Genomic DNA, 15,933 nt, shown 5'->3' with positions numbered 1-15,933 from the left:
GTGTCTGAAGGGGGAAGGAGGTGGATGTGAAGCGCTGACAGGATCTCTACACTAGTTGTGCTCCACAAAAACATTTAACGAAATTAGACTTTGGTACTTAATTATTTTACACAAGACTGCAACAATATCATTGAACATTACTTGATTTTTCATCCTGGCCCTGTTTGTGTGAACCTTGCAAGTTTGGAGTGACCTTTAACAAACATGCATTTTGTAAATCTTTTATTTACGAGTGGTTCTGTAAAGCAATCGTACAGACGTGAAAATTAGTAAGTTGGTTGCACACCCAATTGATGATCAAACAAGGAACTTAAGTAGAGACTGTAAGTTAAGCTATTAAGATTTACTTAATTTTTGTAGATTTATGTCGAATGTACACTCTTGTATAAAAATTTTGAGGGATACTTTAAAAAATATGTTAATATAATACAGTAAGAAGTCATGTTGAATTATTTCTTGCTGAATGGGCTTGACCTTGCCCTCTGTTACATTTGTCTCTCATTTACTCAGCAGTATGTAATGTTTATTTATATGTGGTTGGTATTTTGACTATTAGTTAACGTCTTTTGTGTTGTACCCCTGAAACAAGGAAGGGGGCGGGGGCTTCACCATCCTAACACATGCAGCGGCGAATATTTATGGTACCAAACATGTATACGGAAATGCATTTCATGTGGTTGTGTTGCACGGGAAACAGTAAAACTAATACGTTATGTGAAGTCCTGTATTATTTGGTTATGATTTTTGTATTCAATTTAAAAAACTTTATACGAGTTAGTTAAAAAATGTCTTCATCACGATATTATGAACATCTCTTTGCAGTTCAAGCAGTTAGTATTTTCCATTTTTGTAGTGGTAGCCAAGCTCTAAATAAAGCAAGTTTTTGTTCTTATGTAACTTTTCCATGCTAGTGATATATGTGTGTGTGTGTGTATATATATATATATATATACACACACACATATATACATACATATATACACACACACATACATACAATGTATTAGTTATAAGAACGTTATTAAAACATAGGATGTTTAAGTTTGATATGTACGGCTGGTACATGCAGCTAAGAAATAATGTTCAAAGTATGTAGTAGTACAAAAAGTGAAAAGGTTACTGGTGTATATTTAGGTTTTGACAGGCACTTTAATAAATAAATTGTTAATCAGCAGAAATGCTGATTCAACTAAATATCGCCAAAATCAGCTTCTGCCAATACATATCGGTACAGCTATAATTGTTATGCTTCATCTACTCAAAAACCAATCACCTAACGAATACCTTAAAACTACTATTTTTTTATGTGTAAAATCTTCTCTCATATACGTTTGGCATTTGGTAGGAGTAATTTTGTGTATGGAATGTAGATTGTATGGAACGGAAATATGAAACCATAGTGCTGTGCTATCTGTGTTTGGATGGTGTGAACCTAAGTTCACAAGGCCAAAGGGAAACTTTGTTGATTAAAATTTGGCTCTGGAAATTGAATGATTCAATAGTGGACGTAGCTGCTCTGACAATCAATTCTAGCAATGGGTGTGGAAACCACGCGTGATTCATGTCATGTAATATATTTGAAAACATAATTTTCATATATTTATCATGCTTTGGATTACTTTAAAGAATTCTATGGTAAATTTTGGGTCCAAATTTTGTATTATAATTGTATTTGAAATATGAGAACACATGAATTTTCTCGTTACCGAGGTTAGATGTTTCACATCTTTGGCAAGTACTGAAAGACTTGCATAAATAAAATATTTTTCATTACATAACTGTTTTGCTTGGGTATTAAAGCAGAAATAAACAATAATGTGATGTTTTGCTGTTGCATTATTTTAATACTAGCTGCAATACCCGGCGTTGCCCGGGCTGAACACAGGGATTAGTTAGTAATTGTCTTCTTAATTTGAATGTCAAGTGTGAAAATTAATTTATATCACTTTCAGATCCCGACAGACGTTGTTCTACCAGTTTATAGTTATTTACCTGGTCTGTATGTAATTTAGACTTTATAAAGCAATATAGAAAAAAGCTGAAAAATAAGAGATTACTAATATTGAAAAGATTCCATTATCTAGCTAATGCTTGGCCTGCATTGCAATGCCTCATTCAGTTTTGTTTTGTAATATTTTTGAAGTAGTTCCACATACACAAATCATCTATCCATCTCTCTATATATATTTATCTCTATCTACATCTATATACATCTATGTATCTCTCTATCTGTATTTATCTCTTTATATCTACATATATACTTCCCACTATCTCTATATCTTCTATATATAAGTCTCTATATAGCTCTATACACATCTATAGGTATATCTCTTTATCTAACCCATTTAATTCTCTATACCTCGCTCTATCTCAACTTATCTCTCCATCTCTATCTCACTATATATATATATATATATATATATATATATATATATATATATATATATATCACTCTATCTCTGTCTCTCTTTTATATTTAAATAAATTGTGTCATGCGTGCGCACTTATACAACAAAAACAGACGAAGTGCCGCTATATAAAATGAAATAAACACATTTTTTGACACTATTTGTGCTCCAACTTTTGAAAAATAGTTATACCGTCTCAGTAACCTTCATGGGCATGCGCATAACAAATTACCAAAATTTCATCGCAATCGGATGAACGGTATAGAAACGCATACGGCACAAACAAACGAAAATTAAAGACATGACACTCCCTTTTTCACTCCCTTAGGGATAGAATTTCATATTAATATGGGGTCTATGTGTTAATCCAGGTTATAAGCTAGCTGTAGACCAAATTTCATTCAAATCCAGTCAATAGTTTTTACGCGAAAGAGTAACAAACATCCATCCATCCATACTAACAAACTTTCGCGTTTATAATATTAGTAGGATGTAGTTTACTAATCAAGTTGATCATTCAATACAACTCTTAGGCTGAAATATACATAGGCATTGTAACTTGTGAAAATTTTTTTATGTTCAAACAAATTATCAATGTGTGTAAGCAATATATTAAATTTTGTAACAGGTTTGTGAGTCCTTTCAGTAGCACTGTGTCTTCAAATTTTTACATAAAGGAGTGTTCCTTCTACACAGTCCTGAATTGAAGTTTTTTTAAGATTTGGAAAAGTGACTTTACTTGTTGAAATTTGCGATTTAATATATTATTACTATTTAGTACATTGTCAAATGTTTGATGTGAGGGTGGATCATGGAACATAAACGGTTCTTTTTATGACTGGTAAAATAAATAATTGTAGAAAAGGTAAGCTTTATTATGTTGTATTAAAAGTCGCCAAGTGTAGGAAAGGATATGGTTTCAGGTTTTTTTCTTCACTTCTTAGATAACAATTAGGTGTCTTACTTTGACTAAATTTAAGCAGTCAACCTTTTAAAGATAAAAATAATTTTTGAACTACTTAATAATATTATTTCTGATTAGTGATAAGCAGCAAATTTTTTCGCCTAAATTTTTAAATGCTTCTCAAATGTTACCAAAATAGTCGTAGACTTATGTTGTGACTAAATATACACTCTTTACTCTGTATCCATAAAATAAAGGCTACTGTTAACCTTATCACTATGTAAAATCCTACTAAGTTTATAAAAGTAATTGTGTGTTTGTTTGTCCTTCATTCACGCAGCAACGGAGCAATGGATCTATATGATTTTTTTCATAGAGATAGTTTATGGGCCGGAGTGTGGCATGGGCTACTTTTTATCTCAGAAAAATGCATAGTTCCTGTGAGATAGATCTGGAGCTGTACAGATTTTGCTATTGCATTGTTCAATCTTTATTTGTATCCATGGCACGGGAATTTGCATTGTTGATGCCTTCTGCCTATCCATGACAATGGGCATTCCGTTGTTTGATTTTTTTTTTCCATTTGAGGCATGGCAATGGCGTACCTTCGAGTATGTGCGTGTATAATGAGTGATGCCCCAGTGTTCTGTCTGTACACTGCTGTGGTGAACTGCGGGTACTTCAGCTGGTACAATATATATAAATCATCCAGAGGTTGGAATGAAATATTAAACAAACCAGTTTTCAATTTTCATTCTGTGCTAATAATCATAAGATTTGAAGTATTAAAATTAAAATAAAAAGTATTATTTCTAAAAAAAAACTGTATGCATTTTTATAATTTTGTGGTTTTGGTGCTTTAATTTTGAGGGGGAAAAACATAATTTACCATTTCTCTTGCTGTTTGGTAATTGTTATAAACAATTGTTTGCAGTCAATGAAACTAGACTCTCAGAAATTGTGTGCAGGGAGCAGTGCTCCAGTATCAGTACCTTCCCATTTCACAGATTGTCTTTGTTGTCCAGCGCCCATATTCTCATTGCCCTATAACCAGTAGGGTTTTGAGAAGCTTCTAAAAGTCGGAGTTGAATCGAAGACTAATTTTAATTATAAATTAATTTTAATTATAAATTAATTTAATATTAAAAAACTTTGCAGATTTTATTTTCCTTCCAGAAACAGAATCAGCTTACATAGTGAGGATGGCAGATGTCCTTCCCTTCTTCCCTGCCTACTTTTAATTTCCTTTTTCGACTCCACTTACCTCCCCTCCTTTGATATTGCATGCAACTGTGATAGCGGTTATCTGAAACCATTGCAGATACAAAAAATTCGTAGAGACCTTTCTTAATTTAATTTGTTACAACATTTATTCTGTGCTTTTTTTACTATAGTAAAAACATGGTGTGACATTAATACCTTTTTGGAAGGTAACTTAGACTTAAATTTTCTACATTTTATACTATGAGTACTCGTAATTATGAGGATTTCTCTTGCCATTGTGTATTCGTAACAGCAAGGTTCCACTGTATTTTAATCGTAAGTTTATGGACCATTAATAGTCCATATTTTAATTTTGCTAAGATTAATTAAATGTAAGGTATACAAACAAATATATAATTATTTTAAGCACATCATGGTCACAATTAATAATGTATGTATCAAAGTTTGATAAAATAATTTACTAGACTGATATTATGTAGTAATGTAGTTTTTATGGAAAAATATTTTATAGTAAATTTGGTATAATGCATGTTCGTTGAAATATATTTTGATAATAATTTGTATTGTAGTATATCTTTTATTGTGCCAGATAGACGTATGATACAGGGAAAATCTTTGATATGGGACAGGGAAAACAATGAAAACTCAGAAAAATTAGTAGATGTGAGTGTGTGGGAACCCTGCTTAGCTTTGGGTCATGAGATGTAATATGAATTAGTTTTCGTAATCTTTTACAGAAAGTGCATATTCAAATTCATCCAAACAATTTAGCAGTTACTAATTTTACTATAGTTTACTTTATTTTAATATTGAATCTGCCTACAAACCCACAAAAAATTTCAATTTTGGTTAATGAGCATAAGTATGATGGTCCCTTTAGAACTGACATGAAGGCTTTCACTGTTTATCACCATTTTTTAACATTGGACTTTTGAGCACATTTATTGCGAGAACATGTTAATTAAAATAGAAAACCAGTTGTAATTATTAATTTCATTATTTGTGGATGTTGAACCCTAGTTTACACTAAAAGGCAAGAGTATTTTTGGGTTATTGTCTTCATTGTTTTATGATGTTTGTCATGTCCTGTAGCCTTTTAGACTATATTGCTGTATCTCTGTGAACTACCAGTTATAATGAAGTTAATAAATAGCTCTCTTTTGCAGGCAGTGACGACGATGATGACCTGGATGACGACGTAATGGACGAGCACGGGAGTGAGTTGGAGACGCACAGAGATGCATCAGACAGCACACCTTCTCAGGTATGCTGATCAACCTTATCAGTGACCTGGGAGTACTCCTAAATTATGAATGAACATTAGGTGCAGTGGTTATGAGTTTAAACAAATTTTTTTTTTAAATAATGTATTTCTGAATAGAATAACTTAATTTTTTTGTAATCATAGGTCTGATTCCACTCTAATAGCAACAAAACTTAGCTAATTAATGTTTCTTGTGATTTACAGAAACAAAAATTTATATACTAATCAAGATATTATAATTTAAATAATCTGAATAAGTTGTAATATATACCCAGCTAAATACATCTATAAAATTAAATTAAATAGTGAATTGTAAATGGAGAGTAAAAAAAGATATAATAAATACATTTATTATTTAAAATAATTTCCTATTCCATGGGGAATACCCAACTACTGTAAACCCCTATTCTGTAGGAAACATCCATTCTAAGGAGAACACTCCTCACATGGGGATATACCCTTTCTGTGTTTAAGTCCCAGTCAGAGGTGCAGATTTTCTGGACTTTAGTTCTTTGATGTTATAACTTTTCTGGTTCAACATGAGTAGCAGAAAGCAGAATGTTGTATGACTTTCATTTGAACATGCTGAGAACCAAAATAACTAACATAATAATAAAAAAGCTGGTTTAAACAAAAAAAAAACTGGTTTAAACAAAAAAAAACAGTTTTTTTTAATTAAAAAAACCCTGCTTTTAAGTTAATTTGAGTTTGTCAAATACCTCTTATAATCTTATGTCAATTTCAGTAGCAGGTAAATATTTAAAAAGGCAAATCCAATGTTTTTATTGCATATTTTTACAGTAAATAGTTTTGCTTGTAGGTTACCTTTAATAGTATAAATCTCACTTTTTGAATCTACTTACACCTGCCCCTTGAAGTAACGCTCTAATTTGTCCCATGGAAACAGAGCGCTAATGAAATACGTTTTTCCCATAATAGTGCATGTTAATCAAAATAATTTGTTTTCGAATCAGGTAGGTGTGCCTGCTGACTACCACTTTAATGCGTGTCTGCTATGATGTTCCACTAGTGCATTTGCTACTAGCGCATCCTAGAAAGGCACGAGGTAAATTAGCCCTGAAAGCTTCTGGCTTTACCAGAGCTGCTGACATGCAGGATGGTGTAATATAAACGTTGGCTGAACACAGGAGCGGCGGCGAAGATAAGTTGATTCGTCAAAATTAATTTGTTGCATTGTATTTAAAGCTACACGAAGTGCCATTGCCATTGTATGCACATGTAAATAAAAATTTGCTTAAACGAAAACAGCGCTGCTCGAATCTATGATTGCGCTACTTCAAATCACGCCTTAAAATATTGGTGTCATTACTTACAGCACTAATCGAACAGTACTACTTCGATATGCCTGTGTGTATCAGACTTTTTCATTTTGAATCACACATTCAAAATAAACATAAGAAATATTACCAAATTTTAATTAATTTGAAGTTCGTAGTTGCCATGCAATTAAAATTCAGTATTTGACACTTTTGTACAAATTTTGTGTAAATAGCTCACTTGAGAGTGTTCCCACAGACAGCCTTTTCTGTTAATTTCCATGTACGTGTTAATAGTGTTCTAAAAAGTGAATACTGCTTGTGTTATAAACATGATTATTAAAAAAAGAGTGGTAATCCCCATTTTATTATTCATGAGGGTTGATGTGATCTACCATTGTTTCACAGCTGTAAAATCTCAGTTATAAGAAACATTTTTTTCCTTGCAAATTTGTTGCTAAGCGAAGCAGTTTCTCATATTCTTTATAAAAATGGTGTTTGAAAAAAATTTTATGGTGTATTTTTTCTAATAATTCACTTTAGGAGAAAAGTTGTTAAGTTGTTTTGTCCTATTTTCTCATACGGACAGTAGGTGTTATTCATAAAAAGCCTGTATACTGCAAGCATATGTTTAAATTGGTCTCTCTTGTGTACTGCAATACATAATGTTATGTTTTATTCTCACATTACATTGCAAGCCAATTAAGTTCTTTAATATTAAACTGATCTTGTTTATTTGAACCATTCTAATTCAACTTCATATAATTGTGGTTCAAACCTTAATATTTTTTGCAGTACATTTCATGTTAATATTTTTACAAAAAAATGGGTACAGGAGAGGGAGATATTTTTTTGAATTATGGTGTGATATTGATAGAAAATAATAAAATTTAAGTAACATGTTTTGTTTTGCCTTAAAATAGCTGATATTGATTTAACAATGCTACAATTGTACTCCATCATGAATGAAGTTTTTCTCTTATTGTCACTCAAAGAATATATCATAGAATATGCAAAGTTCCATTATTAAATGGGATGATGATGATGTGCATTTCAGGCGCAGTCTCTGTACATGTTGGAGAAGTCCAGCAAGAAGAAGTTGATCATCAAAGATGGCAAGATTGTGGGCAGGATGAAAGCACAGCGAAAAGACAAAGGGGTATGTTACATGGTGCTTGGTTGTATACTCTAATACTAGTTATGCACTGTGTTGTTGACTATTAGGGGTGTGTGAAGCTTCAGAAAGTCAAGTTGAATCGAAGACTAATTTTCTTCGATTTAGTCTTTGGTAAAATTTTAAAAATTTAAATATTCTAAAGATTCTTTAGAACAGAATATTCTAAAAGTTGGATTTAACTTTGTATGGGGCCATAAATAACATCCAAGGTGTTGGGTGAATATTTTAAATAATAAAAAATGCCTTTAACTGGGAAACTAAGACACTTTAACCATCATTAATTGTCTCATTAACTCTTCACATGTTAACATTGTTTGGATCATTGAAGCTGTATGTATATGTGTATGTGTGTGTGTATGTAAGTATGTATGTATGTATGTATGTATGTACATATATAAAGAAGGGGGTGAGAGAGAGAGCTGTAGATAGATAAATAAAGAGAGAGGTTTAGAGAGATCATTATAGTTATAAATAGAGATATTAAAAGAGCACTAGTTATAGAGAGAGATATAAAGAGAGATGTATATGAGACAGAGATACTACTACCGGCAGACGTCTGTGCACGCGAGTCCCCTCCTGCTTGCTTGACTGAAGTTCGTCACGGCGCGGTCTCTAGCCGGGCGACAACGGTACGTCCCGGCGGTATACGCGCGGGTCTAAAAACATTTGCTCTTTGTAACAACAGTAAACATTAGATAACAATACGGAACACGGGGGTATTGGTTAACTACAACATATAACAGTAGTATTGTTGTGTGTAATATTAGTTATATAATTTTTCGTTAAGTGTATGCACACAAATAGTGTACAGTAAGCATCACTTTACCATTTCCTAACAAAGAACTATCGCTCATATGGGAAAGTTTGTAGTGTCCGGATACAATCAAATGAAATGTAAGAATTACGGTTATGAACAATAAAACACATGCATACATTTTTTTTCTTAACATAATACAATATGTGAACAGTCAGTGGGTACAGATCAACTTTCCCACCAATATTAATACAACTTGTACGAATAAATCTATAAAATCAAGCAAACACAAAATTTCCACTCTACAGTCAAACTTCATTATTACAAACCTGAAGGGACCATAATTTTAGCACTTTGTAATAACGAGGGTTTGTATTAACCAAACTATTGGGATATCACAACAAAAAAAATTGATTGAACTTTAAATGCCTATATTTACAACCATAAATAAAATTATATACGTACACTATTGGTAGTATAAGCTGGCTTCACTACATACATAACAATTTGTAAACACTGAAGAAAACAAACACAATGAAACACTTACAGAATAAATCATAATACAAACTTCAATAAACTTGAAATCATAACACATTTTCTATTCAAACATTTGGATTAAAAAAAGCATCAATTCTGGTTTGCACTATTTTTTTCTTATAGGCATTGTTTACCACATTACAAAGCTTATCAAAGGACAGTAGGCCTACTGATCAAGTATTGGTTGAGCAGTCTGTATCCAATCTTTAACTTTGGTCGTATCTACTGCTGCCGACTCCCTACACATAGTTTTGCCAACAAGATTGTTGCGAACCTTAAACCGTTGTACCGGAGTCAAAATTATGCATTTGGACAGCAACAGCAACAGACGCACACATACATTGCGGCCATGACAGTTTTCGCGTTTCAAAAACATTTACCCAAACATAAAATAGACAAAATGTAAGCCAAAATACAACTACGAAGTCATAAAGGCAAAACGTAAGGCTAGTTAATAATATTAAAAAAAAGTGAATTTTTATACGTAATGTTAAAATTATTTAAAAGTCAAATATGATATATATTTCAAAATATGGTATTATATTATAACAACTCCAGGACTCATACCAAGTATTGGCCGAATATCAGCCATGTACCAAATGAAAGCTGTAACATTTCTTAACAAATAATAGTTTTCAGAATTTTTGTCTGGGCCGACACTTTTAATGCTGACGGACAGCAACAGGATCGCGCGCCCAGTTTTCCTTGCAGGCAAAGGATTTACCCGCCCAATACAGGCCCTGAAAAAAACCATTTTATTTCTCCATTTAAAACTGAAATATATAAACCTAGCTAACAAAGTCATAAACCCAAGATATGACGCTTTGTATTTAACAAAAAAATAGTATTTATTAATAGTATTCTTAAAATTATTTAAATTAAAAAAAAGTACATACTTCAAAAACTTGCATTATATTAGAACGACTCCAGGACTCATACTAAGTATTGGCCGAACATCAGCCATGTACCAAATGAAAGCTGTAACATTTCTTAACAAAATATACTTTTCAGAATTTTTGTCTGGGCCGACACTTTTAATGCCGACGGACAGCAACAAGATCTCGCGCCCTGAATTACTTGCAGGCAATAGCTTCACCCGCCCATTAAAGGACCTGAAAAAACCATTTTATTTCTCAGTTTAAAACTGAAATATAAAAATCCAACTACAAGGTCCTAAACGCAAAATATAACGTTTTGTATTTAACAAAAAAAATAGTATTTATTAATAGTATTCTTTAAATTATTTAAATTCAAATAAAGTACATATTTCAAAAACTTGCATTATATTAAAACGACTCCAGGACTCATACCAAGTATTGGCCGAACATCAGCCATGTACATAATGAAAGCTGTAACATTTCTTAACAAAATATACTTTTCAGAATTTTTGTCTGGGCCGACACTTTTAATGCCGACGGAAAGCAAACAAGATCTCGCGCCCTGTTTTACTTGCAGGCAATAGCTTCACCCGCCCATTAAAGGACCTGAAAAAACCATTTTATTTCTCAGTTTAAAACTGAAATATAAAAATCCAACTACAAGGTCCTAAACGCAAGATATGACGCTTTGTATTTAACAAAAAAAATAGTATTTATTAATAGTATTCTTTAAATTATTTAAATTCAAATAAAGTACATATTTAAAAAACTTGCATTTTATAAAAACGACTCCAGGACTCATACCAAGTATTGGCCGAACATAAGCCATGTACCAAATGAAAACTGTAACATTTCTTAACAAAATATACTAATCATAATTTTTGTCTGGGCCGACACTTTTAATGCCGACGGACAGCAACAAGATCGCGCGCCCAGTTTTCCTTGTAGGCAATAGATTTACCCGCCCATTACAGGCCCTGAAAAAACCATTTTATTTCTTCGATTAAAACTGAAGTATAAAAATCCAACTACAAGGTCCTAAACGTAAGATATGACGCTTTGTATTTAACTAAAAAAAATAGTATTTATTAATAGTATTCTTTAAATTAAATAAGGTCAAAAAATATACATATTTCAAAAACGTGCATTATATTAAAACGACTCCAGGACTCATACCAAGTATTGGCCGAACATCAGTCATGTACCAAATAAAAGCTGTAACATTTCTTAACAAAATAGACTTTTCAGAATTTTATTCTGGGCCGACACATTTAATGCCGACGGTCAGCAACAAGATCGCGCGCCCAGTTTTCCTTGCAGCCAATAGATTTACCCGCCCATTACAGGCCCTGAAAAAACCATTTTATTTCTCCGTTTAAAACTGAAATATAAAAATACAACTACAAGGTCCTAAACGAAAGATATGACGCTTTGTATTTAACTAAATAAATATTATTTATTAATAGTATTCTTTAAATTAAATAAGGTCAAAAAATATACATATTTCAAAAACGTGCATTATATTAAAACGACTCCAGGACTCATACCAAGTATTGGCCGAATATCAGCCATGTACCAAATGAAAGCTGTAACGTTTCTTAACAAAATATACTGTTCAGAATTTTTGTCTGGGCCGACACTTTTAATGCCGACGGACAGCAACAAGATCGCGCGCCCTGTTTTCCTTGCTAGCAATAGCTTCACCCGCCCATTACAGGACCTGAAAAAACCATTTTATTTCTCCGTTTAAAACTGAAATCCAACTACAAGGTCCTAAACGCAAGATATGACGCTTTGTATTAAACTAAAAAAAAGAATATTTATTAATAGTATTCTATAAATTATATAAGGTCAAAAAAGGTACATATTTCAAAAACTTGCATTTTATAAAAACGACTCCAGGACTCATACCAAGTACTGGCCGAACATCAGCCATGTACCACATGAAACCTGTAACATTTCTTAACAAAATATACTTTTCAGAATTTATGTCTGGGCCGACACTTTTAATGCCGACGGACAGCAACAAGATCGCGCGCCCTGTTTTCCTTGCAGGCAATAGCTTCACCCGGCCATTACAGGACCTAAAAAAACAATTTTATTTCTCAGTTAATATAAAAATCCAACTGCAAGGTCCTAAACGCAAGATATGACGCTTTGTATTTAACAAAAAAAATAGTATTTATTAATAGTATTCTTAAAATTATTTAAATTCAAAAAAAGTACATATTTCAAAAACTTGCATTATATTAGAACGACTCCAGGACTCATACTAAGTATTGGCCGAACATCAGCCATGTACCAAATGAAAGCTGTAACATTTCTTAACAAAATATACTTTTCAGAATTTTTGTCTGGGCCGACACTTTTAATGCCGACGGACAGCAACAAGATCTCGCGCCCTGAATTACTTGCAGGCAATAGCTTCACCCGCCCATTAAAGGACCTGAAAAAACCATTTTATTTCTCAGTTTAAAACTGAAATATAAAAATCCAACTACAAGGTCCTAAACGCAAGATATGACGCTTTGTATTTAACTAAAAAAAATAGTATTTATTAATAGTATTCTTTAAATTAAATAAGGTCAAAAAATATACATATTTCAAAAACGTGCATTATATTAAAACGACTCCAGGACTCATACCAAGTATTGGCCGAACATCAGCCATGTACCAAATGAAAGCTGTAACATTTCTTAACAAAATAGACTTTTCAGAATTTTATTCTGGGCCGACACATTTAATGCCGACGGTCAGCAACAAGATCGCGTGCCCAGTTTTCCTTGCAGCCAATAGATTTACCCGCCCATTACAGGCCCTGAAAAAACCATTTTATTTCTCCGTTTAAAACTGAAATATAAAAATACAACTACAAGGTCTTAAACGCAAGATATGACGGTTTGTATTTAACTAAAAAAATTGTATTATTTAATAGTATTCTTTAAATTATATAAGGTCAAAAAAGGTACATATTTCAAAAACTTGCATTTTATAAAAACGACTCCAGGACTCATACCAAGTATTGGCCGTACATCAGCCATGAACCAAATGAAAGCTGTAACATTTCTTAACAAAATATACATTTCAGAATTTTTTTCTGGGCCAACACATTTAATGCCGACGGACAGCAACAAAATCGCGCGCCCAGTTTTCCTTGCAGCCAATAGATTTACCCGCCCATTACAGGCCCTGAAAAAACCATTTTATTTCTCCGTTTAAAACTGAAATATAAAAATACAACTACAAGGTCCTAAACGCAAGACATGACGCTTTGTATTAAACTAAAAAAAGAATATTTATTAATAGTATTCTAAAAATTATATAAGGTCAAAAAAGGTACATATTTAAAAAACTTGCATTTTATAAAAACGACTCCAGGACTCATACCAAGTATTGGCCGAACATAAGCCATGTACCAAATGAAAACTGTAACATTTCTTAACAAAATATACTAATCATAATTTTTGTCTGGGCCGACACTTTTAATGCCGACGGACAGCAACAAGATCGCGCGCCCAGTTTTCCTTGCAGCCAATAGATTTACCCGCCCATTACAGGCCCTGAAAAAACCATTTTATTTCTCCGTTTAAAACTGAAATATAAAAATCCAACTACAAGGTCCTAAACGCAAGATATGACGCTTTGTATTTAACTAAATAAATATTATTTATTAATAGTATTCTTTAAATTATTTAAGGTCAAAGAAGGTACATATTTCAAAAACTTGCATTTTATAAAAACGACTCCAGGACTCATACCAAGTATTGGCCGAACATCAGGCATGTACCAAATGAAAGCTGTACCATTTCTTAACAAATTATACTTTTCAGAATTTTATTCTGGGCTGACTTTTTTAATGCCGACGGACAGCAACAAGATCGCGCGCCCTGTTTTCCTTGCAGGCAATAGCTTCGCCCGCCCATTACAGGACCTGAAAAAACCATTTTATTTCTCCGTTAAAAAATGAAATATAAAAATACAACTACAAGGTCTTAAACGCAAGATATGACGGTTTGTATTTAACTAAAAAAATTGTATTATTTAATAGTATTCTTTAAATTATATAAGGTCAAAAAAGGTACATATTTCAAAAACTTGCATTTTATAAAAACGACTCCAGGACTCATACCAAGTATTGGCCGAACATCAGCCATGAACCAAATGAAAGCTGTAACATTTCTTAACAAAATATACATTTCAGAATTTTTGTCTGGGCCGACACATTTAATGCCGACGGACAGCAACAAGATCGCGTGCCCAGTTATCCTTGCAGCCAATTACAGGCCCTGAAAAAACCATTTTATTTCTCCGTTTAAAACTGAAATATAAAAATCCAACTACAAGGTCCTAAACGCAAGATATGACGCTTTGTATTTAACTAAATAAATATTATTTATTAATAGTATTCTTTAAATTATTTAAGGTCAAAGAAGGTACATATTTCAAAAACTTGCATTTTATAAAAACGACTCCAGGACTCATACCAAGTATTGGCCGAACATCAGGCATGTACCAAATGAAAGCTGTAACATTTCTTAACAAATTATACTTTTCAGAATTTTATTCTGGGCCGACACTTTTAATGCCGACGGACAGCAACAAGATCGCGCGCCCTGTTTTCCTTGCAGGCAATAGCTTCACCCGCCCATTACAGGACCTGAAAAAACCATTTTATTTCTCCGTTAAAAACTGAAATATAAAAATACAACTACAAGGTCTTAAACGCAAGATATGACGGTTTGTATTTAACTAAAAAAATTGTATTATTTAATAGTATTCTTTAAATTATATAAGGTCAAAAAAGGTACATATTTCAAAAACTTGCATTTTATAAAAACGACTCCAGGACTCATACCAAGTATTGGCCGTACATCAGCCATGAACCAAATGAAAGCTGTAACATTTCTTAACAAAATATACATTTCAGAATTTTTTTCTGGGCCAACACATTTAATGCCGACGGACAGCAACAAGATCGCGCGCCCAGTTTTCCTTGCAGCCAATAGATTTACCCGCCCATTACAGGCCCTGAAAAAACCATTTTATTTCTCCGTTTAAAACTGAAATATAAAAATCCAACTACAAGGTCCTAAACGCAAGATATGACGCTTTGTATTTAACTAAATAAATATTATTTATTAATAGTATTCTTTAAATTATTTAAGGTCAAAGAAGGTACATATTTCAAAAACTTGCATTTTATAAAAACGACTCCAGGACTCATACCAAGTATTGGCCGAACATCAGGCATGTACCAAATGAAAGCTGTAACATTTCTTAACAAATTATACTTTTCAGAATTTTATTCTGGGCCGACACTTTTAATGCTGACGGACAGCAACAAGATTGCGCGCCCAGTTTTCTTTGCAGGCAATAGATTTACCCGCCCATTACAGGCCCTGAAAAAACCATTTTATTTCTCCGTTTAAAACTGAAATATAAAAATACAACTACAAGGTCCTAAACGCAAGACATGACGCTTTGTATTAAACTAAAAAAAGAATATTTAT

The 15,933-nt window shown here is 32.6% G+C and overlaps 1 protein-coding gene across 2 annotated transcripts in view; it reads left to right on the top strand.

Moving 5' to 3' along the window:
* Positions 1-15,933, top strand: part of LOC134527416 (HMG box-containing protein 4) — a 157,508-nt gene that overhangs the window by 54,867 nt on the left and 86,708 nt on the right. For both annotated transcript variants that reach the window (XM_063360087.1, XM_063360086.1), the window contains exons 5-6: positions 5,703-5,800; positions 8,135-8,236. In XM_063360087.1, the coding sequence (XP_063216157.1) occupies positions 5,703-5,800; positions 8,135-8,236 (200 nt within the window). The remainder of the gene's footprint in view (positions 1-5,702; positions 5,801-8,134; positions 8,237-15,933) is intronic.

This window comes from Bacillus rossius, chromosome 1 (assembly GCF_032445375.1).
Source record: "Bacillus rossius redtenbacheri isolate Brsri chromosome 1, Brsri_v3, whole genome shotgun sequence".
NCBI lineage: Eukaryota > Metazoa > Arthropoda > Insecta > Phasmatodea > Bacillidae > Bacillus > Bacillus rossius.
Note: the sequence above shows the minus strand (reverse complement) of the source record. Positions and strands in the feature narration are given on the sequence as shown.